General features: G+C 60.9%; 3 protein-coding genes across 3 annotated transcripts; 1 reads left to right on the forward strand and 2 right to left on the reverse strand.

Annotated features, from left to right (window-relative positions):
• Positions 1-1,711: 1,711 nt before the first annotated feature.
• On the reverse strand, positions 1,712-4,352 carry C1QTNF12 (C1q and TNF related 12). The gene is made up of 8 exons (XM_056128331.1): positions 4,218-4,352; positions 2,987-3,103; positions 2,804-2,915; positions 2,569-2,720; positions 2,313-2,421; positions 2,130-2,220; positions 1,925-2,003; positions 1,712-1,853 (listed from the first exon to the last, which is right to left on the reverse strand). The coding sequence occupies exons 1-8, from the start codon at positions 4,350-4,352 to the stop codon at positions 1,755-1,757; spliced, it is 894 nt and encodes a 297-aa protein (XP_055984306.1). The 3' UTR covers positions 1,712-1,754.
• Positions 4,353-5,286: 934 nt separating this feature from the next.
• UBE2J2 (ubiquitin conjugating enzyme E2 J2) lies at positions 5,287-16,309 on the reverse strand. Its single transcript, XM_056128388.1, has 7 exons — positions 16,138-16,309; positions 15,013-15,143; positions 10,942-10,982; positions 8,287-8,389; positions 8,071-8,209; positions 7,268-7,348; positions 5,287-6,588 (listed from the first exon to the last, which is right to left on the reverse strand). Exons 2-7 carry the CDS (start codon positions 15,141-15,143, stop codon positions 6,304-6,306), a joined length of 780 nt encoding a protein of 259 aa, XP_055984363.1. The 5' UTR covers positions 16,138-16,309; the 3' UTR covers positions 5,287-6,303.
• Positions 16,024-24,666, forward strand: SCNN1D (sodium channel epithelial 1 subunit delta). The gene is made up of 14 exons (XM_056128332.1): positions 16,024-16,327; positions 16,550-16,641; positions 21,548-21,837; positions 21,962-22,154; positions 22,222-22,403; positions 22,478-22,566; positions 22,641-22,801; positions 22,881-22,985; positions 23,345-23,462; positions 23,600-23,678; positions 23,752-23,809; positions 23,892-23,947; positions 24,209-24,332; positions 24,414-24,666. The coding sequence occupies exons 1-14, from the start codon at positions 16,024-16,026 to the stop codon at positions 24,618-24,620; spliced, it is 2,058 nt and encodes a 685-aa protein (XP_055984307.1). The 3' UTR covers positions 24,621-24,666.
• The last annotated feature ends 542 nt before the right edge of the window (positions 24,667-25,208 follow it).

The following is a 25,208-nucleotide window of genomic DNA, read 5'->3' on the forward strand; positions in this document are numbered from 1 at the left end:
TACACCCCAACCTTCCAAAACAAAAGCCTTTTGTTCCCACGCAGTTGGCTGAGCCCTGTGCTGGGCTCTGCGTGGGGCCACCCTGTAGCGCGGCCGTGGGGTCTCCAGAGCTGGGTGCTGAGGCCCGCCCCAGGATGGAGCACCCAGCTGAGCCAGTGCACAGCAACTGGACAGGTCAGGCAGGTGGCGCTGAGGCTCCCTTTGCCTAGCTGGGCTCTCCCTTGGCTGCAGGATTTTCCCTGTGGGTGGTGCCGTGGTGACCGTGGTGACCGCCTGCACTCTCCAGACTATCCTAGAGCCAAAGGATCCCCCAGCCCATGGACAGCTCCAAGGGCTGACTCTGGGCGGCTGCGGAGCCTGAACAAGGGCTCCCATGTCAGGCACCGCCCAAGGGGCTGAGAGAGAAGCACCCCCCTCCCCCCCTGGCCATCTGAGCAGGGACCAGAGCCAGCAGCAGACATCTGTCCTCGGTCCTCCTCGTGGAGGGCCCTGGCCCGCAGCTGGGACAGAGCTTCGAGAAGACATTCCCGAACCACATGCCACATTACCGCTGTCCGGAGTCAGCTCTAAACCCAGCAAAGACCCCCAGGGGCAGCCCTGCGGACAACTCCGAATGCCCATTCCAGAAGTGACCACAGGATGAGACAGATTCTGGGATGTGCCCTGGGAGGGTGACCTGGTCAGCTAGCAGGGTCGCTGCTCGAGGGAGACACTAGAGGTCAGGGGGAAAGAGGAGACCAGCCAGCCCTGGCTGTGCCAAGACTGAAGCAGTCACAGGCTGTGGGACCCGGCACACAGCCCCTGCCTCTGCCCAAGGACCTGTGGTAAGCAACCCAGGCGCAGGGGAGGGGACAGGCAGCACATTCCAGGGCGTTGCAGTGAGTGGCCGTTGCCTCTAATCAGGGCAGAGGGTGGGAGAGGCGGCAAGTGGTGGGGTGGGCAGCCCCTCACCTGCCCATCCTTCTGTCCCCACCTCCTGGCCCAGCCAGTCCCTGTGTCTGCGCCCCCTGTCATCGCAGCCAGCCTCACCCCTGCCAGGCCCACCGACACCTCTAGGAAAGGCAGAGCCCCACCCCCTCTCCCCTGTGGGCCCCAGGAGAGGTGGGGACGGGTCAGCAGCCGGCGCCTGCCCGGCACCAGCACTCCCGCCTCACTGCCCAGCTGCCTCCAGGACCGGACGGCCGCAGCACCACCCTCCCCCCATCCATTGCCCCAGTGTCTGCATTGCCGGACTGGGGTGCCAACCAGAGATGGTATCTCAGCCCCACTGCCGCTCATTCAAGACCAATTTACATTCTTTCGTCTGGGTTTACTAGAGTCTAAATGGCATATGGATGAGGGGGCCCAAATTCACGGGGCCTGCAGGCAGGATCGGCCTAGAGCCCCCCACCCCTGCACTCCTCCCCCACCCACAGCTCCTATGCCCTGGCAAGTGATTCAGTCCCCCTTAGGCCAGTTGGAGACTAGGACAGGCCTGGAGCAGTGCAAGGGGCAGGTGGGAGGGTCGGGGGGAGGAGGGGAGGCTGAGGGGCAGGAAACAGGGGGCTGAAGGGCAGCACCCGGGGCTGGGCTGGCTGGCGGCTGCCCCAAAGCCCGTGAGTTCCCAAATCTAGAGCAAAAGCCTAGGGAGAGTGTCCTGCACCCAGCACGAATCCCAACCGCCCCTCCACAATACATGGGACAGAGACAGGGTCAGGGCTGGGCTCTTTATTGCTGTGACCACGGGCAGCACCATTCCTCGGGGTCCCCTTTGCTCACACGCCCAAGAGCAAGCCGGAGAAGCTGGAGCCGCTATGGACGGTAAGGGCCGCCCCGGAGCCGTTGTCCACGAACACAGAGGCATACTGTCCAGCCTGCAGGCCCGGTGGGTTAGTGCATGCCCAGCCCAACCCGACCCCCACCCTCACCCCCCAATGCCGCTTACCTGCAGCTGCAGCAGCCCCTGGACATGCACCGTGAAGGCCCGGCCGCTGCTCTCCAAGCCTGAGATGGCCTCCAGGGACCTGGCCCCAAGCCCCGGCCAGCATGAGGCACCAGGGCCAGCCCTAACCTGTGGCTAAGACTCCCAGCCCCAGCCTGTCTGGCGTGGGGATCCCATGGCATAGCCCTCGGGACCCCATGGCACTCACGTGTGGTGGTGGCACAGGGACTCAATGCAGATAAGCACACGTACTGTGTCCCGTGCCCGCAGCCTCGCTCGGCCCTGCAGCTCCCGGGGGTCTGTGGAGATGGGAGGGGTCACTCGGGCTGGGTTCTGCCACGTGGGCCCTGAGCGGGATGGCACCCCCACACACTGCCTGCCCCTGGCTCACCCACGTGCAGGCTGGCAGAGAACTGGAAGATGGCGGCCACGGGGGCGGTGAAGCGGCCCGAGGCCAGGCTCAGGCCAGAACCCCGCAGGAAGGAGCCCTGGGCCGAGGGCTGGAGGGAGGGCAGGTGAGTAGTGGTACCTGGGGCCCACGGCCAGCAAGCTCCACCCACTTGCGCCTGGGAGGGTCAGTGGCCTGCCCTGCCTCTGGACACGAGGCCCCAGACCCCTCCAGCGCTGCCCTCCCGGGCCCCACTCACGGCCTGGAAACCTTGAAGCTCTGCCAGGGTCCTCTTGTCCACCTGCACAGGGCCACGCAGCCGGCAGTGAAAGGCCTCTTCCACCAGCCGCCCGGCTGGCCCCTCAGACAGCCAGGGGCCCAGCAGCCCCGAGAATCGGCGCTCGGTGGCCTCTGCAAACATGGGCAGGAGGGGGCAGCAGCTCAGCCAGGCACCGGGCAGGCCGGGCAGGGTGGGAAGGGCGGTGGCACCTCACCTCTCAGTAGCCGTTGGAACTCCTGCATTAGGGCATCCTGGGTGACCAGAGCACCGGGGGGGCCTGGGGGCCCAGGGGGGCCAGGGGGCCCGGGGGGCCCAGAGAGGCCTCGCTGTGGGTGGCAAAAAAAAGTGAGGGAGCGCTGAGCCATAGCCCCCACCCTGGGCCCAGAGCCCTGCTCACCGACTTCTTGTCTCGGCCACGGCAACGTTTCTTCAAGACCACGTCGTCCGGCCGGCGGACAAAGTTCAGCCACGTCGTGTGGGCAGCCGAGAACTCAGATGCAGAGGCCTCAGGGGACTATAGGGACAGGGGGTCAGGGCGACACGCGGCCCACCGGGCCTCCAGCCCACATCAGAAGGGCGTCCACCTTCTCTGGCAGATAGGCAGGCAGCAGGGAGGGGACTGTCATGACGGGTTCCGTGCATGGCAGCCAGACACCCACACAGCACCTTCCACGGCAAGCCCTGTCCCGGAGCAGTGAACAGGCCACAGGGGTGGAGTGCGGGAGCAAGCCCAGGTCTGTCCAGAGGCCCAGGCTCAGGGCCTGGAAGCCGCAGTGCCCGCTTCCAAGGCTCAGACAGGCAGTGGCCGTCAGAGCCAGGCTAGTACCTGGGCTTCACTGCAGGGGGTGGGGAGGGGTCAGTGGGCCCCACAGCAGGCTGAGAACAGGCCAGGGGCCAGGCCGGGCAGCAGCCTATGGTCCTGGAACCCATGCAGGGCACGTAGCCCACAAGGCACAATGGCCGGGACCGAGGGGCTCGGGGGCTCCTGCCCACCAGATGACCAGGCGGGTCCCTGTCCGGGGTGTGGAATGAGCTGGGCTCGGGCGTCTTCACTCAGGACAAGAGAAACATAAATGTCTGAGAATCCTGGTGGCTTTGTACCTGCTGTACGCTGGCCCTGGTCACACCTGGACCAGGGCAGCGGGGCAGGTGGAGGGACAGCAGGAACTGAGTTCTGGGTCCTGGACAAGCAGCCACCAAGCTGCATCCAACCCCTGTGGGGGCTGGAAAGCTTGCAGAGGCTCTGCCCAGCCCCCTGCCCAGTGCGGCAGGGCCAGGGAGAAGGGTGCAGGCTCCAGCGGCGCGTGGGTTGAGAGGTGCCGGGCTGGCCGCCACAGCGACGCCGGGGAGGCGGGAAGCCAGGATCAAAGGCTGCAGGCAGGGGGCGCGGCAGCCAGGACCCCTTGGAAATCACCAGCCCAGAAGGGTGAGGGTGAGATGGGCCCCAGACCCCTCAGGCCCCGGTGTGGTAGGCGGGGGAGGGGACCCAAGGTCCAGCCCATTTTCTGCCCGAGACCAAGCAGAAAGATGATGGGACATGAGGGTCCAGGCAGGGACCTCCGGCGGGGTCAGGCGCCCTGCCCGCAGTGCCTCCCCTCCCTGCCCGACCCTCCCCGCCGAGCCCCTACCTTGGGGGAGGCACCGCTGGACACTGTGGCGTTGGGGGGCGCGGGGCGCGGCCTCTTGTGCTCCCGCCGGGCCCCGACGCCCCCCAGCAGCGGAGGCCAGAGCAGGGCCACGGCGGCGGCCCAGGCCCAGCGCATGGCGGCGGCTGGCGCGCTCAGAGCCCCCGCGCGGGGGCGAGGCCCCGGGGGGCGCCGGGCCTCCGCCGGTGCATGTCTGCGCTCCCGTCCCTGCAGGCTGGGCCGGCGCCGGCCGCCTGCCCCGCCCCTGGCCGGGCGTGCACGGGGCGGGACCCCAGGCGGGCAGCCCGGCCTCCACCTCCTGGTGCGGCCCCCGCCCAGCTGCTAAGCACAGGGCGCCAGGGACCCCAGCGGGGCCTGAGCCAGCCCCACTGGCCCGATCCGACCGGTGTCTAGGGGGAGCGCGTGGACAGAAGTGCCTGGCCAGGCCTGGCTGGTATCCCCTCCTCCACAGGCTGAGCCACACCTCCAGGGACAATTCTGGAGAATGAGCCAAGGCACTTGCTGTGTCCCAGGACACACTGCCCACTCATTCACACCAGCTGGACACTCCCGTCCTGCTCCTCCAGCAGGCTTGAGTCCTACCTAGACAGGTCAGCACAGGCCTTCCTGTCCCTACCCCCATGACCCTCCAAAGCCATCTAGATGCAACAGCATGAGAGCCAGGCCTGGACAGGAGCAAAGGCACTGGCCCCGGGCACCCTGCACGCTCAGCTCCATGCTGTCCTGACTCGCAGGTCAGGCGGCACTGGCCGGGCATACATCCCCTATGGAGGCTGCGTGAGAACAGAGGTCCTGATTGGACTCTAGCCCATGGCCACAGGGCAAGGGTCTGGGAACACACCGACTGCTACCAAGTGTCCCTGAGTTGAGAGCCCCTGGTGTCCACCAAGTGAAGGTTCCAGGAAACCGAGGGGACAGCCCGCAGTGGGGCCCATGACAGACACTCGCAAACAGGCCCAGGCCAGGCCCTACCTGCAGGGGCACCACGAGATGGGTAGAGACGGGTTCGCATCTCCACCAACGTAAACAGCACAAAACTTAGGAACAAAGATATAATGAAAGGTTTTTGTTTCCACAAGAGTAGGTTAAATACATACAAGTGGTAAATCATAGAGGAATTTTAAATAAATTGATCAAAAAACAAAGTCAAAGATGTACAAACACATGAGCTGCCTGGCATCCTTCTGCCAGCATGGGGGTGAGGACCAGGCCTCTTGCCCGCCCTCCCCACCCAGGTGCAGCACGATCCTTCAGCAGACGAACAGCAGGTGGGCAGTGGGATCCTGTACTCCAGGTCGCAGGGCTCTCCAGGGCCCCACCCCCACCCCCAGGAAGAGCAGCTGTGAGAAGGGGCATGTCGGCCGTCTCAAAAGCAAAGACCAGGACTCAAAGCACACAAAACCCGTGGGCTGAGTCTCTACCCTCTCCCAAGTAGGAAGGGATTCGTGGGGATCTGGGCCAAGTGGGCGTGAGCTCAGGGCAGGCCCCGGGGCTCCGGAGGACCACCCCACACTGCCCGGCCAGCAGCTTTTGGGCTCAGCTTGGCTGAGCTTCTCGAAGGGAAGGCGCCACCCTGTGGTCTAAGCGAGCAGGTTGGAGATCTCTTGTGGGAGGGAACCCTCCAGAAGTAATCTGTTTCATCCCACCTCACCGGGCCCTGCCCGTGCCACTGGTCAGTGGAGCCCCTTCGGCCTGCGGCCGGCGTTCCATCCAAGAACGCAGGCAGTGGTGCAACAGGCATAGTTTTGTATTTGTAAGTGACCAAATCTAATAAAATGAAAAACAGGTTTACTAAAACGGGTCCAAAGGACAATACAGAGATAAGCTAGAAAACCCAAGTGTGAGGCCCCTTCTGCGTGGATGGTCAGGCTGTGCGGCCCCCAGCCCTAGGGCAGAGGACGGGCATTCACGCCTCCAAATCCAAATGACACACTTGGGTTTTGTTTCCCTTAAAGGTCTCTAAAGAGCTGAGCCCCGGAGCCAGGTGGGTCAGCCCTGAGCTCGCCAGTCCATGCCCCGCTTGGGGCTAGCGTCCCTCGTCTCCGCCTCTGCCGGTGATGGCTGTGGCTCACTCCTGCGCGATGCTTCTCAGAACGTATTTGACCGTGTAGGCAAAGGCTGCAAACCCAACTATGACAAACAAGTTCGCGAGGGCACCACCCAGGAGTCCGTGGTGCCGGTTGGCCTGCTGGAGGCCCGCGACGTTGGGCCCGGCCCCCGGCGCGTGCCCATTGAGTAGTGGGAGCCCATTCTGGCCGAGGTGTGCTTCCCCGTCAGGCACCACATCTGGCAAGGGGAGAGTCTGGGGTCTATTGCTGAGTTCGTCTTGCGCCTTCTGTTTCTGTTTGATTTCCTAAGTGAAATACAGAAAGAAAGAGAAGGGCTCTCTGAACAAACCAGTTCTATTAGGGCCTGCCACCAAGACCTCAGCCCGCACGGCGGTTCTGCATGTTCAAACCTGGCACCCATCTCACTAGGAGCCAGCTCTGCAAACCCGTTTCCAGAGACGGAGCGAAGCCCTGCCAAAGTCGTTTGGCCCACACCTTCCAGACCCTGGAATAAGCCGGGTGCGAGCAATGCGTCCGCTAACTCATAGCTGGGCTCCTTCTGCCACTTCAGGTTATGCCCAGAACCTCAGCAGCCTACCAAGCCCCATGCCTGGCTACTTCTGGCACCTCCCAGGACCTCTATCCAGCCCCAAGGACAGCTGCCCAGGCTTGGTGTGCCAGCACCGGGAGCAGGACACCCATGAGCTGTTTTCAGACAAAGCCTAATCGAAAACTGTTTTGGTACCAGGGAAGCAAACCTGGCTCCTCCTTCTGTTTTTTATTTATTTATTTATTTTTGCCATGGTGGCGCTAGGGGTCACTCCTGGCTCCATCCATACCCAGAATTACTTGTGACGGAGCTCAGGGGACCATATGGGGTGCTGGGGGTGGAACCTGAGTAGGCCACGGACAAGGCAAACACACACTGTGCTGTCCTTCCACAGCCCCCCACAATCCCCCCCACCCCCTCCCTGACTGTCTTACCTCCACGACTTCAGGAAATAATTCACAGAAGACTTTGTCTTTTAAGTTAAATGCTAAACTCTGTGCAGCCAGTTGTCTTTTCTGGAAGGGGGTGGGAGAGAAGGGGAGAGAGAGAAAGACAGAATGAAAGTGTGCGCGCACTCAGGCCAAATACTGACTCGGCCCTTTCAATCCTCAAAGCAAGCGCTTTCATAGTCGAAGACAACTGCCCCATGTCACCCAAGATGTTTTTTTGAGTTTTTATTTTGGGGGGCCACACCCAGCAGTGCTCAGGGGGGACCCTATGGGATGCCAGGACCAAGCCTGGGTCAGCAGCAAGGCAGCCTCCTCCCACTTGTCCTATGGCTCCAGCCTGAAGGTATGTTGTTCTTCACAACAAGCAACTTGGTCCTCGAAAAAGCTCTCCCGTGCCAGAGCACCATGGGTGGCTCGAACCTGAATATAGTCTCATGGGCACGAATCACAGTGCTAGAACCACGGAGCCAGTTATTTTCAAATGACCAACACTGAGCAACATTCACTTACTTCCTAATGAATGGGGGAGCAGGGGTTGGAGAGACAGGGCAGGGCTAAGGTGCTCGCACTAGACTCAGCTGGCACCACACAGGATCACCTGAGCACAAAATCAGGAGTCAACCCTGAGCACTGCGAGGTGTGGCCTCCCTGAGAACTAAGAGTGAAGACTGGTTAGCACGTGGAGCAGACTGGATTGTGCGCTGCCGGGGGTCGCTAAGGAGCTCCCCTAACTCCTTATTTTCAGAGCCCCTGAGTCCTGCTCCTGAGATGGAGGCTGTGTCTCTCACCGTAAAGTCCGAGGTCTCTATACTGCCCAGGGTTGGCCCCTTTTCCACCATGAAGCTCAGGAGCCCAGTCAGGATGGTGGAGACAGACCAGGCCGGGTTCCATGTGTCTGGGTGGAAATCCGTGATAGAAAGACACAGCCTGCAAGAGAGGGCCTGGTGATAGCGCCTGCCTATCCCGAGCCAGCCAGCCTCAGAGGTCCTGCAGAAAGGCCTTACCTCGTGTTGCACTTAAATCTTCCATTGGGAGTTATCATATAAATACTAGGAGGTTTAAAAGGAAATTCTCTGGGGAAAATTAGTTTTCCATGATAATAGCCACCTACATCAAAACAGAGAAAGAGCCTGTCACTGTCCAGTGTGACTCACGGGTGGTCGAGAGTAGCGTTTCTCAACTTGTCCCACTGTGACTCCCATTCTGATCTTCTGTCCTGGCTGTGGCCCCCAGCCTTGTGCTGTGGCCCCCGGGATACCCTGGGGGCCACAGGGGAGTCATATGGCCCTGAGTTGAGAATCGCTGATCTAGACCCCCCAATCCCTCTGCCAACCCCCTGCCCACTTGCACCCCAGCTCAGAGTAGGCCCTTAAGCCCCATTGCAGGCCCCATGCTGGCACCAGTCCTCCCCCCTCCTCCACCAAACCAAGCAGATGGCAACCACTATCATCGCCTCGTCCACCTTAACGCAAACATGAAGCTCAAATGTTCTCGCCATGGCCTACAACTGTTCCCACTGCTGTCCCCTGGCACCAAACCTGACCTCCAGGCCCTTAGCTGCCTTCCCTGCATGCCTCATGTCACACACACAGCCCCTCTCAAGTCTGCCTAAGACCCCACCCTGGCTGTCCAGCACAGGCACCCTAGAGCCCACCAATCCAAGGGCAACACCAAGGACTCCAGACTTTCCTGACTTCCCCCAAAAGGCAACTCCAGCCTCCGAAGTCTCACCACCCAGGAAGCCCTCCTCACCCACTGGAAAGGCAGCAGTAGGCTCCCTGACCAGCTTAGCAAGGCACATCCCCACGTAGTGAGGTCGAAGGAAGGTTACCCAGCCTCCCCCAGACCCCACAGTACCAGGCATGGGTACGTGGCCAGTTGGCAAGTAAGACAGAATACCAAGCCCCTCATGAGGAAAAGCAGCCCCACTCCCACCCCCCAGGAAACCGGCTGGGCCTCCCTTCACTGCAGCACTTCCCTGCCAGGGAACACTAGGGGCCACCCCTCACCCTCCGGCCAGGCCCACTGTTCTAGGCCCCCATCTTTCCAGTTCAATGTTAAGATGAGAACTACAGGAGCCGCTGAAATAGTACAGAGGGAAGGACATTTACCTTGCACATGGCCTAGGTTTGATCCCCGGCACCCACAGGGCCCCGCCAGCTTGCCAGGAGTGATCGCTGAGTGCAGAGTCAAGAGTAAGCCCTGAGCACTGCCAGGTGTGGCTCAAAAGCAAGCAATCAAAAAAACCCAAGATGCAGACCACAGGCTCGAGTTCCAGGTGCCACACATGATGGCCCTGCCAGACAGAGCCAGGAGCAGCCTCTGAGCACTGCTAGGTGTGTTCCCAAACTAAATGAAACACTGTGACCAGAGTCCTTAGAAGCCACATGACCAGACTGGAGGGCGTGTCAGAGGTTCCAGGAAAACAACAGGGTCAACGGTCAGTCCAGGCCCAGCCCAGACACTGGTGGGAGAGTGGCCACCAGTAAAGCCCAGTCCCAGGAAGAAGAGACAGCCAGGCCCACACAGGACCAAGAGCCGCCCCTCGGCGGTGACAGGGAGGCCCAGAGGAGCAGTCAGCACGGGCAGGGGTGCAGGACCTCCCTCCATGGGAGGATGCACATGACCGTGGTAGGCAGACCAGACCTAGCACTGACTCCCGGTGGAGGAAGACCAGCTCCACCCAATGCCATGTGTCCTCTCCACCCCACTCTTCCTGTCCAGGGCCCAGGACAGTGGGGCACCCTCATTACAAAAAGTGACTAAATGTGCACTCGGGCCCGAGAGGTAACTCGATGGGCGGAACGTCATGTCTGGGATGCAGAAACGATCCCCGACATGGCACTGTCTCCTGAGCACCACTAGGAGCAACCCCCACGGTATGAAGCCGATCAGGTATGGCTCCAAACAAAACAACAAAAAACTCCTATGCACTCCATACTTGGGAAATCCAGGAACAACGGAGAATAAAACAAATATCCGAAGCCAGGCATGACGCCACTGGTGTCCAGGCTTCAGACTTTAATGTCAAACTCTTATGAACTTCTATATTGTTCTAATACGCCTGAACAAACTCTACTGAAGCCCATCTTTCACCTCAGAGAAATCCAGCCACAAGCTCCCAGGACCCCAGATCACATTAGGCCACTAGCTACCTCCTGTTAGAAACCAGCTTCCAGATTTGTCTCCCTATGACAGGCCACCCTGCCACGGGCATCCTGGGCCAAACCAGAGTGTGAGGGACAAACATCCAGGAGGGTCAGGCCTGCCCGTGGCTGCTCACACCTCCGAGGCTGGAGATGTGTTCTCTGACTTCCTCCTCTAGCATCCCAACTCTTGCCCACTGAAATCTGGCTAAACTCCACACCTAATGAGACCAAATGTGCTACAGGCCCTATCTATGCAGCCACACTCACAACACGCATCTCCAGCTGGAGGCTGGGTCACACTGACAACTTCAGGAAGGGCCCTGAATATTTAGACCCAAAGGCAAAACCAAACCCAGCATTGATCGCTAGGGCTTGGAAACACTAGGGCAAGTGTCCATTAAGTCCTGTGTAACCAACATGTGTTGGAAACAAAGTGTTAGGTCTCTGCACCAGGCCTGCTGAAAACAAAGACACAGGCCCTAGTTCTTCAGGCTCAGAGCCCAGACTTACCTTCATAAGGAGTCAGCTCAGGACCTCGGACCACATAGTGCCTAGGGAGAGAATGACATGGTTGGCATTTTGGTATTAGAAATTTTCCCAAGACAGTCTGGCCAAGGCTAGGTGTGTAGATCCCAGCTGAAACCGAACAGTCATCAGCGGTCCCCGGTTCTGGGGGGCCTAGGGGTGTGGCTCAAAGATCTGGAGCATGTCCTTTGCATTCAGGAGCCCTGGGAGGCAACCCCAGCACCTACCTCCAGGTACTGCTGGGAACAACCCACAAGCATGAAGGCCAGAGGAACCCAAGCATCAGCTGCTCTATCCTGTCCTGCCCCGCCCCGTCCTGTCCTGTCCCAGTCCCAGGCAAAGAGGTGAAGGTCAAAGGCAGAAGTGAAGCCTCTGGCTGCTACAGGGAAGATATTGAACTATTTCAGAACATGCCTTCAGAAGCTCTATCTCCCACGGAAACAGTAACTTTTGTAGTTATGACACAAAATGAAAGAAGTGATTCCTCTCTAACCCTGATCATCAAAAATTAGAATGCTTTTTAACATCAGGATGGAGAAAGAGTATAGGAGGCACTTGCCTTGCACACAGCAGCTTTCTTCAGCTGACCCTGGTTCAATTCCTGGCACATTTGGTCCCCTGAGCTTCATCAGGGGTCACGCCTGAGCACAGAACCAGGAATAGTCCCTGAGCACTGGCAAGTAGGGCCCCTCCTATTTCTCAATTCACAATGTTTTTTTGAGGGTGCCTCCAGCAGTGCTCCAGAGACCTGGGGGTCCCAAATTCTGAGCCAGGTGGGCCAGTAGTTCAATGGATAGGTCTGAAGACGTGATGCTGCTTGGGGATCTCCAGGCCTGTGCCTGGTGACAATGGAGACGATGGGATTCCCCCCACTTGGAACCACAGATGGAGCAAACGCAGCCCTACCACTGCACTATCTACTGGACCCACTATCTACCAGTACACTTTTAGTGTGTGTGTGTGGGGGGGGGGTGGTGGTGGTGAGGGGGAGCACACGACGTGGCTCTGAGGACTCACACCCGGCCCTGTGCTCAGGGATCATGTGGTGCCAGGTGGGCCGTGTAAAAGGCAAGTACCTTTCCCCTTGTACCATGGCCCCAGCCCCCAGAATGCAGGTCTGAGTCACTGGTGCCAATGTCCTTGAGGAGCCAGGCTCGGCCTCTGCAGGAAGAGTGGGAGCAGTGACTGTCACTGAGGCCCCACATGGAGCCCCAGCCCAGGGCCTTCATGCCTCAGACCAGGTGCATCAGTGCCAACAATACCTGGCACTCTCACCAGCAAAGAGGTCAGAGGTGTTTGGATTTTACAGATTTTCAAACAAAACAGAGAAGTGTAAGGGACAGGGAAAAGAAGTGCCCGTCAGAAATGTCAGCCCCAGGGCACAACAATAGTTCAGTAGGGAGGAGATTTGCCTTGGGCGCAGCAGACCTGGATTCAATCCCTGGCACCCCATACAGTCCCCCAAACCCACCTGATCCTGAGTGCAGTCAGAAGTCCTAAGCACTTATGAGAGCCAGGTGTGCCAGGGAGGGTGGGAAGGAGGAAGTATCAGCTGAAACACAATGCACTCCAGGATGACCGTCCCCAGACCCACACACACAAAGCACCTCAACAGTCCCATCATTACGGCCTGAACTGCCTGCTGGTAGACAAATTTGACTCACAAAATGCAGCAGACCAGGAAGTGGTCTCCATGGTCAATGCTTCCAAGTCCTGCACCCAATGAGAGCCCCAAGAAGGGACAGTGGTCAGGACTGGGGAGACAGCACAGGAGGGAGGTACCTGCCTTTTACACAGCTGCCCGCCCCCCCCCCCCCGAGTGCAGGGCCAGAAGTAGCCCTGAGCACTGCCACATGTGGCCCAAAAACAAAGAAAGGGACAGTAAGCAAGGGCAGTAGTGTGCGTGCAGCAGGCCCAAGGCAGCCACCTCAGCAGGCACTTCAAGGAGTCACGAAGGGGGTCTCTCCATCCACCTGAGAGGGGAGCTGCTGCCCGGCTGGTGCCCACACCCTCAGCAGTTCCAGGTGGAGGGTCTCTAAAACATGGGCTGGGCCCACAGGAACCAGGAGCTGTGTGGGTCTCCTGAGGGTGCTGACCCTCTAACTTAAATCTCAGCAGTGGATCTCCTCGTGGATGACCAACCCCAGGAAAGTGTCCCCACACACTGACAATGTCCCTGCTAAGCATGGTGGGGGCTCACACTTGGCCTTCTTTATTCGGGACAGGAAGAGGATCGAGACTCGCAAACCCTGCCCAGCATCTGACAGAACTAGCCCTTTTCTGGAAAGGGACAATGGTCGATCCAGAGCCCCTGAGCTCCTGCTCATCTGGAAAACGTAACTCACACACTCTCTTTTCTCTGAATTAAAGGGAATAAATTAAAAATGGTAGACTGAAACACAGAACAAGGGATTAGCATAGGACGCAAAGCACTTGCCTGGAATGTGGCCAGCCCAGGTTCAAGTTCCTAGCTCTGCACAGTTCTGGGTTACTCTTTAATTCAGAGCCAGGAAGAGCCCAGAACTTAGGGAAGGAGGGGTGCTCCACAGGCTGGAGTGTATGCTCAGCTGCAGAAAGCCAGGGCTGACTCCCATACCACACGGCACCCAGTCCCTCCAAAAACAACCCCCGACACTAAGCATCACCAGGAGCCGTCCAGAAAACAAACGTAAAATATCTTTCATGAAAGAAAATACTAGCTAACATCTCAGTCCATATTTTTATCTTTCACAAGATCCCCAACAAGCCACCAAAGGTAATCTACACAGAAGACGATGTAACTCCACACATTAAGTTATCAATACAGAGAAGCGCAGATGGGGCAAGGGCAGGGAGGACAGTGCGTGGGCAGCCAACCCAAGGTCAGTCCCTGGCACCCTGAGCAGCACAGTGTCACATGTGCCCCCAAACCAAACCACAGAGCAGATGAGCAGCTTCTGCTCACAGCACACAGACTCCCTCAGCAAGGGCCAGCAGGCACCTGCCAGGGTCCTCACGCAAGGCCCGGGGAGAGACAAATCTAGGGTGACAGTTTCTCTCTGACAGTTGAAACTGCCAAAGGGCCCACACACAGTAACAACCGTCCCAGAGATGAGAGGTGTTGGTGGGCCTGTGTCTCTGTGCCCAGAGAACTGCAGAAGCAGCTCTCCCCACACCCAACGCTGCGTGAGCTCAGAGCCCAGAGACTGCGACAGTCTTACTGATATAGGCAGGTAGACAGGGAAAGGCCCTCAGCAAGAAACTTAGATCTACAGAACTTCTGGGAGGAAAATCCTAAGACTGATAGACCCTGTGGATAGAGGAAACAGATCTGATAGACCTTCAGCAGACTCTGAGGAGGTTGGATCCCTCCCCATGAAGTTCCTCAAACCCTGGAACCTCTCCCTTAATCTGATTAAAATGTGATCCAGACCTTCCAGATCAAGACAACCTGAGAAGAGCCTATAAAAGACACATTGAACAATGGAAGGGCGTGCATATGCTGCCCCAGCCCATGTGCTGCTTGTGCCCACGTGGCCAAGCACATGTCCACCATCTCCCCTCTGGAGATGCTTTCGTGTCTAATGCTGGAATGTGTATAGGGGCTCTCTCCACCCTTGGAGCAGCCAGCGTTCTCTCTTGAGCGCATTACTCTCTCTCTCCCTGTCTCTTTCTCGCTCTCCAAACCTTCAAAACCCCTCCAAATAAAACCTATTTACTTCACTGCTTGTCTACTCCTGAAATTCCTTTCTGTGAGCAAGACAAGAACCCAAGAACCAGGAGCTGGAGTGATAGCACTTGCGGGTAGGGCGTTTGCCTTGCACGCGGCCGACCCGGGTTCGATTCCCAGCACCCCATATGGTCTCCCAAGCAACACCAGGAGTAATTCCTGAGTGCATGACCCAGGGGTAACCCCTATGCATCACTGGATGTGACCCAAAAATCAAAAATATAAAACAAAATAAAAAGAACCCAAGAACCCTGGGTCCTGAGTGGCAGAGGCGGATCGGGAGAAAGTGACCGTCTTCTCCTCCCCACTTCACATGAGCCACCCGTGGGGCCCAACGACATCATTACCACTCAAGGATGTTGGAAGGGAGGGGCTCGGCACAGATGTAAGGCACCGGGTCTTTCTTAATCCGAAGATAGTCCTGCTTCAGCCTCTGCGTTGCTGTGGTGGGGGCTCTCTTACTGCTGTTGCTGCTCATCTGTGGAGACAAACGCCACCATCAGAAGGGACGGGAGACAGACCACCACAGCCCTTCAGCCCAGCCTGCTCCAAGTGTGTTGCCACAAGCCCGGAATCGAAGCTGTGGGCTGCCCTGACTGGCCCAGAGACACCCACAGGGGAGGAGGGGGCTCTCCCTTCAGTTCTACCCTAACTCAGAGATCTGAAATATCCTGACACCTCGGAGCTGTCCACAAACAATCAAATTTGTAAGAGTGTCCTGGATAAAGGGTGTAAGCATCTGGCCTGCTCTGGGGTGAGCCTACAACTCCCCAGCTGTTTGGGGTCCCACAGTTTATACCCAGGGAATCAAAATAATCCCAAACCAGCACCCCTATGTCCACTTACATGCCCATTAAGGCTGGATCGGGCATGGGTAGCAGGAACAAGATCAAGGGACAGCCCCCCAGCCCCCAGTGGCTCAGTGGTAAAGCGCAGGCCTTCAGGACAGAGGAGCCCCCCATCCCCAAAGGAAGCCTTGGGCCCCACGGGAAAGTTCAGCAGGTGTAGGGAGTCTGCTTCGCACGGCGCAGGCCGGGTTCGACTCCGAGACCCAGAGGTCCCCTGAGCACCCCGGAGTGATTGCTGAGCGCAGGGTCGGAGTCAGCCCAGAGCGGGGCCGGGTATGGCCCCAGACCAAGCCAGAACCCCTGGAGGAAACCCGTCTCTCCTGGCCCTCCGCCGGGGTCGGCAGAGGGCACCGGTCCCGCACGAGGCTCAGGGACGCCGGGCCGGGCCTCGCGCCACAGCGCGCCGGGTGGGAGGCGCGGGGAGAGGCGTCCCCGGCGGGCCCAGTGCCCCACAGTGCCGGCACCGGAACCGGCCGGCCCCTGCCCCGGGCGGCCGCGCGGACCAGGGTCATGGCCCGCGCCCGGCGCCCGGCGCCCGGCGCCCGCGCCCACTTCCGCCAACTGTCCCGGGGCCCGCCGGGCCCTCGCCGACTGGCCGGCCGCCCCGCCGCGGCGCGCGCTCACCTCTCCCCGCCGCCGCGCTCGGGCTCGCCGTGGTGGAGGCCGGAGCAGGGAGCGAGGAGCGGGGCCCGCGCCGGAGACCGCACCGCGCAGGCCGGGACGGGGACCGGGACCGCCGCCGCCGCCGCCGCCGCCGCCTCAGCCGCCAAGATGGCCGCCCGCGGCACCGGGCGAATGCTCGCTTCCGTTTCCGGTGCGAGGGCCCCTGAGGCCGGCCGTTCTAGGGCACCGGGAGGCCTTCGTCCGCCTCTCGATGGCACCTGTTGGCGCGAGCGCACTGGCTCCTTCACCGCCGGATGGAAGTGGGGCGGCTCAGAGGCCACCTGTTGCTTCCTAGGACCGGGGCCACTGGGTCCACTGCGCCCGGGAGAGGCACCCCTTGAGTTCTCTGGACCCAGTTGCCCGCCCCCCGAAGGACTGATCCGGCCCGGCTCAGGCGTCCAGTTCTCGCGCTCCTGTCACGTGGAGCTACCCCGGCCCGTTGCTGCAGCCGGAGCGGCCAGACAGGTGGGGCCGAGTCTGGAGTCCCCGGGGCCGCCCTGCTCCGAGCTGGAGCTGCGAGCGCAGCCGGCTCATAAAAATAGCTACACGATTTCCACATTGAATAGGGCCATTATTCATTATTCATCAGGTCCCTCCTTGGCCCCGGGCAGGAGGCTAGGGACTGCACTGATCACCCCTCCTGGACAGGGCCTCTTCCAGGGGTACTTGGAGCTGCAGCCCACCACTCCCCAGAGGCCCCACCGGGCTGTTCACACTTGATGCTGGGAAGGGAAGAAGCAATGGAGCAGGCAGCGCTACCAGACAGCATGGGGTCACAGCCCGGTGGAGGGCGGGAACTGCGTAGTTGGGCGTGTCCTGGCGCTGTGGTGGGCCTGCCAGGAGACTCTAGGTGTCATGGACTTACAGAGGCTTCCACCCTGTGGCCCCATGGCCTTGGCAGCTGTGTCCCAGAGCTGAGTAGGAAATTGTGACTGGAAGGCAGTTACCACCAGGTGTGCTCACACATACACACCTGCCTCCGATCATTGCCCACTTCCATGGCAGCCATGTGGGGCCTCAAATCCAATAGAGGTCTTGGAAGGCCTGCCCACACTCCTGCTGGCCAGCAGGGCCCAAGCCACCGTGCACACCGGCTGCAGGACCTGTGTCCTCTGGTCAGGCCAGGAGAGGTAGGCAGGTCCTGGAGTGGGGGAACTTGTGCCCCAAGCTCCCAGAGCACCCTGCACTGTCCAGTGTCCAGCACCTGGCTGGCTGCCCAGTGCTGGAGAGAGGATTCGCCTCCCTCTGCTTGCTCTGGTTTTGGGGCTATATCTTGCAATGCTCAGGGCTCAATCCCAATGGAGTTTTGAGGACCCTGTACAGTGACAGAAATGAACTGGTTGAGAACAGGCTAGCATCTTCTCCACTCAACTATCTCTCTGACCCATCCCTCACCCTGCTGCCCACTGCCTGCGCTGTTCACTTAGCAGATCCTGAAGACTCGTCCCATGACTAGGAGCACCAGGGACCTGGCTTATGTCCTGGAAGGGACCAGGAACAAGGTATTTGCCAGCCAGTTCTGTTGCTCCAGTGGACATCTGACCAGCCCTGACCTTGCAGACTTGCATTGTCCTCTCTGCCTGATGAGACTTGTAGTGGCAAACAGGATGTACCAAGTCCCTGACTGCCCCCAGCAAAGACCCCAAAGGTCTAGTCGCCCACATCTAGCTCAGGATGGCAGCCCAGGCCCATCTATGCACCATTTGACTGTGGGGCCCTTATTGCCCAGCAGGAGCCCCAGGGCCACATGTGCCCTGCCATGGACAGTATCCTTCGAAACATGGAGTGGCCAGACGGTCAGGATGTCCAGGCCTGTGCTCAGTCTGTGGCTCTGATGCTGGCCCCAAGGTGGGGAATAAACCGAACCATACCAAAGATATCTCTGCCCCCTGCTCTGTGCCTCAGGCAGAAAAAGGCTCTGTAGCCCCATTTTACACTTGAGGAAAACAGGCTCAGAGAGACTGAGTAATTCAGGCAAGGTCATACAGCTGGGGGCAGAGCTGGGACTGTCCCACACCTGGGCGGCTCCTTCCTCCAATTGACTAGCCCTGACGTGTACTCTGGAGTGATGGTATGGGACTCCACCCTCATAGCTGGGCCAGTGGGTGGGGAGGTCCTCAGCTCCTAGTGCCCCGGGGGAATTGGGGCAGTGGGGCATAGCCCAGCCGCAGACCTGACCCTTGGGATGGCCACACATGGGCTCCCCTTGGCATGGGGGCTGGGCTGGCCATGCTTCAACCAAGGATTGCCACCCCAGACCGGGGACTGGACCCTAAAACAGTGTGTGGTGTGCACAAGCATACCTTTGTTTGTGCCCTGTGTATGTAGGGGTGGGGTGGAGGTGCCTGTGTGGGTGTATGTGTGCTTGTGTGCTTGGGGTGTATGAGGGGTACGCATGGTTGTATGTAACTGTGTGAGTGAGGAGGAGTGGGGGGTTATGTGTGTGTGCATGTGTGGTATATGTGTGTGCACATGTGTGTACATGTGTGTGCATGGGGAGTGTTTGGGCACGTGCACACATGGATGTATGTGTGTTCATGTATGCACATGCATGTGTGCATGTGTGTGCATGTGGGGTGCACGTGTGTGGTATATGTGTGTAGGTGTGGGAATATGAGGTGTGCGTGCATGATGTATATATGTATGTGGGTGTGTGTGCATGTGCCTGTGGTATGTTTGCACATGCGCATATGTGATATGTGTGTACATGTGTATGTGTGTGCATGTGCAGTTATATGTTTGCACACACATGGTATAGTGCACTTGGGTGTATGTATGTTTGGGGTGTGCATGTGAGAGTGCCTGTAGTGTGTGTGTGGGTGCTTCGTGTACATGAGTGTGTGTGCATGTGGTTTGTGTGTGTGCATGGATATATGTGTGTACATAGGTGTGTGAGCACATATGATGTGTGTGGCTGTATGCGTGTACATATGTGCATGCGTGGTGTCTGTGCACACATGGGTATATATGTATACATGGGTGTATGTGTGTGCGCATGTGGGTGTATGTGTATACGTGTGAGGTATGTGCATGTGTGTGTAGTGTGTTGGGTGCATTGTGTACGTGTGGGGATGTGCATATGTGTGTGCATGTGGTGTGTGTGCAAGGGCATACGTGTATACGTGGGGTGTGTGTGCATGTGGTATGTGTACATGGTTTGTGTGTATATGGGTGTGCATACGTGCATGTGGTGTGGGTGTGCACAAGGTGTATGTGTGCACGTGGGTGTTTGTGTGTGTGTGTGCGTGCATGGATGTATGTGTATTATGTGGTGTGTTGTGCGCACATATGGGATGTGTGCATATGGATGTATGTGTGTACATAGGGGTTGTTTGTGCATGTGAGGTGTGTATGTGCACATGGCCATATGTGTGTACATGTGTGTGTACATGGATGGGGTATGGTCCTCCCATGGGTCCTAGTGTGGAGTCAAATGTTCCTCATGGGAGTTATGTGGTCCTAGTGTGTGCTGTGTGCACTCAGCTAGTGGCCTTTATGTCCATCGAGGAGGCCTTGCAAGTGCCACAGGACAGGACTGCCTCACACCCAGGCAGCTGCCGTTCCCACAGTTAGTACCTCTCCCCAGAACACCTGGGTGCTGGGAAGGGCGAACCTGCCCACTGTCATGGCCACAAACACCTGCGGTCAGAGTCGAGAGCAGGGAGAGCAGGCAGCATCCTGCCCTGGCGGGAGGGCAGCAAGCAGGCAGGCTCTGTCCCTGGGAGTGCTGAGGATTGCCCCCTCCAGCTGCTGGGGTCTCTGCCCTCCCCTCAGGAACCCACACAACCCTCACCCCTGCTGGGGAGGGTGCCATCCCTGCCCCTGAGGCCTTCCCTTCAGGCCTACCGCAGGTGTGGCCCCTGCCCGCCCGCTCCCGCCACCTGGCCCCACGCCCAGCAGCGTACAAATAGGAGGCCCAGTCAGTGGCACATCACACAGGGACCGGCTGGAGCTGCTGGAGCATGGAGCAGCCTGTCCCAGGAGGGGGCGGCCTGCAGGTACACTGGGAGCTCGGCAGCTGGGAGTGGGGCTGAGGCCACACTGGGGAACTTGAGCTGGGGCGCAGCAAGGGGGGCCACACAGCTGAGATGTGTGTGGGATGGGATGCGCCTGGCTCTGGCCGTGCCCACATCCACAGTGTGTGTCAGACCCCCAGCAGGTGGGGGACCCTGCTCTGTCCCCAGGACCAGCCCAGTGGTGGGGGTTCCCCCTGCAACCTAGGTCCCCAGCAAAGGCAAGCTCAGGCGGGGCTGCCTCAGGCATGTGGGGCTCAGAGCAGAGCACGCCCAGCAACCCTTGTGCCTGGGGCCCCTTGGAGTTGGCGGCTTGCCATGACACTCACACCCCTTGTCCCTGCTTGGAGGGGTGCCTACTTGCCACCTATCCTGGCGGCAGATCCTCCAGGATCACCCCGCCCAGAGCCAGCTCAGGCCAGCAGTGTGGTCACCAGCACAGAGGCGTGTGATTCAACGGCCATGGGGACAGGGTGGAAAATCCCAGGACCCCAGCTGACTGCCTGCGAGGCTGGGACAGGAAGCATCCCAGTGCTGGCAGGCAGGATCAGGGACACTTCCAGGGACACTGGGAGCCACCAGGGCAGGCCCGGGGTCAGATTGACTCTGAGCAGGGCCTCTGACACTCCCACTTGTCCTCAAGGCCAGAGTTCAGGATGCTGCCCCAGGGCTCTGCTGCCTGGGGACATTGCCCCCAGTAGCCCCTGGGCCTGACTCTGGCCAGTGTAGACAACTGAACATGGATGCAGGCCACCAGGACCACAGTCTGCATAGTGCCCCCAGACTCCAGTGGGAAGTGGGGGGGGAGGACAGTCTGTGCTCCAGACAGCACAGTCCCCATGGGAGCAGGTGCTCTCTGGGGATGGCCACAGGGGCTGCCTGAACTCATGATGGCCCTGGCCTGGGGTGGACGGGGCTGCTCTGCTACCAGGCACGTGTGTGTATGTATGTGTGTGTATATGTGTGTGTGTGTGGGGGGGGGATACAGATCAGTCCCAACTGTGAGCCAGCCTCCAACAGGACCTTCTGGGTGTCAGAGCAGACTAGACTAGACAGTTGTCTGTGCAGGAGTCACCTGGGCTCTCCATGAACCAAAAGCCCTGGGGGTGGCCAACAAAGGCCCAGAGGGGGCGGGGACATTGTTCGGTGCCGGCCAGTGTGGAAGGGCACCAGGCACAGTGCACCAGTGTCGGTACAGCGGAGGTATGGTCCTGCGGAGGCGGGGTCCAGGGGCGGGTCCGGCAGGGGAGGGTCCTGCGGGGGCGGGGACTTGGGCGGGTCCCTTGGCTCGGGGTCCGGGGCGGCCTCAGGTGCCCCCGCGGGACGCCCCGCAGTCCCTGAACCCACTGTCTGTGCAGGCGCGCCCAGAGGGACTGCTGGAGCTGCACACGTCCTTCGGGGAGCTGCTGGCCTTCTTCTGCACGCATGCCACCACGCACGGGGCCGTCCGGCTTGTGTGCTCCCGCCAGAACCGCCTGAAGACGGCATGCTGGGCGCTGCTGCTGCTGGGTGCGCTGGGAGCGCTGTGCTGGCAGTTCCAGCTGCTCTTCCAGGACTACTGGCGCTACCCGGTCACGGCCACCGTGTCCCTGCGCTCCGAGCGCAAGCACTTCCCCGCCGTCACCCTGTGCGACATGAACCCGCAGCGGTGAGCCCCTGGTGCCCCTGGACGGGCCTTCGGAGCCGGGCAGAGCGTGGGCGGGAGGGGTCGTGGGAGAGCCGCGGGCAGCCGGTCAGGGGCCAGACTGGGTCCTGACTCGCTGGGCCCGCAGCCCCGGCCCGCTCCGAGCCCACCTACAGGCGCTCAACGAATTCGCCCAGGAGAATGTCTTCTCCCTCTACAAGTTCAACCTGAGCCGGGCTGCCCGCCGGCTTGGCCCCGGGCCCCACCTCCCGCTGGACCGGAGGACGCGCCTGCAGAGGCTGAGCCCCCTGGGCGGCCCCGGCCGAGTGGGCTTCAGACTGGTGAGAGGCCAGCCCCAGGGTCCGCTCGCGCGCGGGGGTCGGGGACTACGCAGCGACCCGCCCCCAGTGTAACGGCTCCGGTGCAGACTGCTTCCACCAGGCCTTCTCGTCGGGGGTGGCCGCCGCCCAGGAGTGGTACCAGTTCCACCACCTGAACGTCCTGGCGCAGCTGCCCAGGGCCCCGCGGGCCAGCCGCACCGCCCACTTCGTCTTCTCCTGCCGCTACGACGGCCACGACTGCCCGGCCCGGTGAGTCGTGGGACGCGGGGGCGGCCCCTGCCCCTGCCCGGAGCGGGCGGCCGTCTGACGGCTCTGCGTTCCAGGCACGTCCGCACCCGCCACCACCCGGCCTTCGGCAGCTGCTACACCTTCAGCGGGGCGCGGGCCCCGCGGCACCCGGGCCTGGCGCACGGTGAGTGGGGGCGCGCGGGGCGCGGCGCGGGGGCGGCGCCGGCGCCCACCCGGTCTCACGGCTCGCTCCCGCAGGGGTCAGCCTGGTCCTCAGGGCCGAGCGGCCGCCGCACGTCCCTGCGCTGGCCGAGGCCGGAGTCAAGGTCGTGGTGCACCAGCACGATCGCTCGCCCTTCCTGGAGCACCGCGGCTTCAGCGTCCAGCCAGGCACGCAGACCACCATTGCCGTCAGAGAGGTGGGAAGCACCCCGAGACCCCTCCCCAGCAACTGCGGGGCTCCGGGGCGGCGGCAGTACTGAAGCGCCCTTCCCGCAGGACGAGGTGCACCGGCTCGGGAGCCCCTACAGCGGCTGCAGCCCGGGCGCTGGCGGCGACGGCTCGGGCGGGACACTGCTCTACGGGGGCGTCTACAGCCAGCAGGTGGGCCTGGGGCCCGGAGGGGCCTGGTCGCGGGCGTGTCCGGCTGAAGGCGGCCGAGGGGCGTGCCCGGGGCGGGTGAGGGGCGTGCCCGGGGGGTGGGGGTGAAGGCGTGCCCGGGGCGGGTGAGGGGCGTGCCTGGATCCGGTGAGGCGCGTATCCGGCAGGGGGCGTGTCCGGGGCGTGTCCGGGGAGGGGGCGTGCGCGGCACGGGTGAGGGCGTGTCCGGCTGGGAGGCGTGACAGGGGCGTGTCCGGGCTACGGGGCGTGTCCAGGGTGAGTGGTGCTGCGGGGGCCGTGTCCGCCGGGGGCCACGGGCATGTCCGGCGGGCGAGATAGCCAGCACTGCCTTCGCTACCCAGGCCTGCCTGGTCTCCTGCTTTCAGCAGCTGATGGTGAACACCTGCGGCTGCGCCTACTACCTGCACCCCCTGCCGGCGGGGGCGGAGTACTGCAGCTACCCGCGGCACCCAGCCTGGGGTGAGCTCCTGGGGACCCCTACCACTCACCTGCTTGGGGCCACTGAGCGCCATCGGGACAGCGGGCAGTCGACTGGCACCTCCCTAGCCAGGCTAGGAGCCCAGGGGTTTTCTGACCAGTGTCCTGTGACCCTGCAGGCCACTGCTTCTATCGCCTCCGCCGGGACCTGGAGATCCATAGGCTACCATGTACTGCCCGCTGCCCCAGACCCTGCAGGTGTGCTGATCAGTCCTGGGGGGAGGGTGTCGGAGGTGGCTCTGTCCGTGAGGGTGACCCGGCTTCTCTCCAGGGATTCCTCCTACACGTTGTCCGCTAGGACCTCCAGATGGCCATCCCCCAAGTCCACCGTGAGTCCGTGGATGGGTGGGCTGTGGGCAGGCCTTGTGCACAGGGCTGGGGCAAGCAGGACAGCTGTTCTTCTGTATGCAGGCCTGGATCCTGGCCGCGCTGGGGGAGGAGCATGCTGGCTGCGTGGCGGGCACCAGGTGGGGCACCCTCTTCCCCTCCCCCCTTCTCTCTCCTGGCTCTATTGGAATCCCACCAGGCCCATCCCCTAGTACCCCAAGGACCTTTTCAGGGGTCACCTCAAGGATCTCTCCTGCCAGCCCCTCAGTGAGCCTCTCCTGACCCTCCCCCCAGGTCACCCCTTGTGCTGTGACCCACCACCCTGGCCATCCCACCTGTTCCCTGACCCTCCCCCCAGGCCACCACACCTGTGCCTGACCCCCCCCCCCGTCTGGGAGCAGGAGCACTGTGGCCCAGGAACACTGTGGCTCAGGAGCACTGTGGCCCAGGAGCACTGTGGCCCAGGTACGCGTCTTCCTCCAGGATGTAGGCCACCATGCGGTGCATGAAACACCTGTTTACTCGGTGAGCCTATGGGCTGGCGGTTCACCTGGGGGGCGTGGATCCCCAGCCCTGCACCGGCTGACCTGGACGCATCCCTCCCAGGTGCCAAGGTTGCTCTCGGCCATGGGCAGCCTGTGGGGCCTGTGGTTTGGCTCCTCGGTCCTGTCTGTACTGGAGCTGCTGGAGCTGCTGCTGGATGCCCTGGCCCTCGCCCTGCTCCTGAGCTGCCGCTGCCTCCACAGAACCTTGGGGTCCCAGGCTCGTGGGCCCCCCAGCCAGGTGGGAAATGGTGCCACCCAGCAACCCTGACCTCCGGCTGCAGGGGCCCCATTGGCCCCTCCCACACCCCCTCTATGGACTCGTGCTGCAAACTCCGCTGAACATTCAGACCGAAGAGGGGCCACTGAGCGCAGCCAACCTGGGTCCCACAGAAATAGGACAGGGATGGCAAGTGCCTGCCTGGCAAACATCTGGTCACGAGTTCAAGTCCCCAGAGTACCCCATGCATCAAGCACAGTCCTGGCTGCAGAGGAGCCTGTGATGCGTGAGCACCATGATGGGGTGTGCTCCCCAGTGACAACCACGAAAGCCACGGCCAGAATGTACCCCAGGGTGAGCACAGTCAGGCGCCAAGTGGACCTGTGAGCCTGGTGCAAGTGCTGAAGCAAGGAAGACATAAGTCAGTGGGCATAACTGCTCTGCTCTCATGCATGTCCCCGAGAGGGACGGGGACCCAGGTCAATAAACAAGCCTGTCCTGAAAAGCCCAGGTGGTGGCAGCTTCTCTTGGCCACCAGGACGGGCCTGGGCAACCCTCTGGGCATGGGACAGCTCATAGGCCCAGGCCTCTGAGGGAGAGGGGTCAACCCCCATGGCTGTGGAGGTAAAGCACTACTGG

This window comes from Sorex fumeus, unplaced genomic scaffold (assembly GCF_029834395.1).
Source record: "Sorex fumeus unplaced genomic scaffold, SorFum_2.1 ptg000064l, whole genome shotgun sequence".
Classification (NCBI taxonomy): domain Eukaryota; kingdom Metazoa; phylum Chordata; class Mammalia; order Eulipotyphla; family Soricidae; genus Sorex; species Sorex fumeus.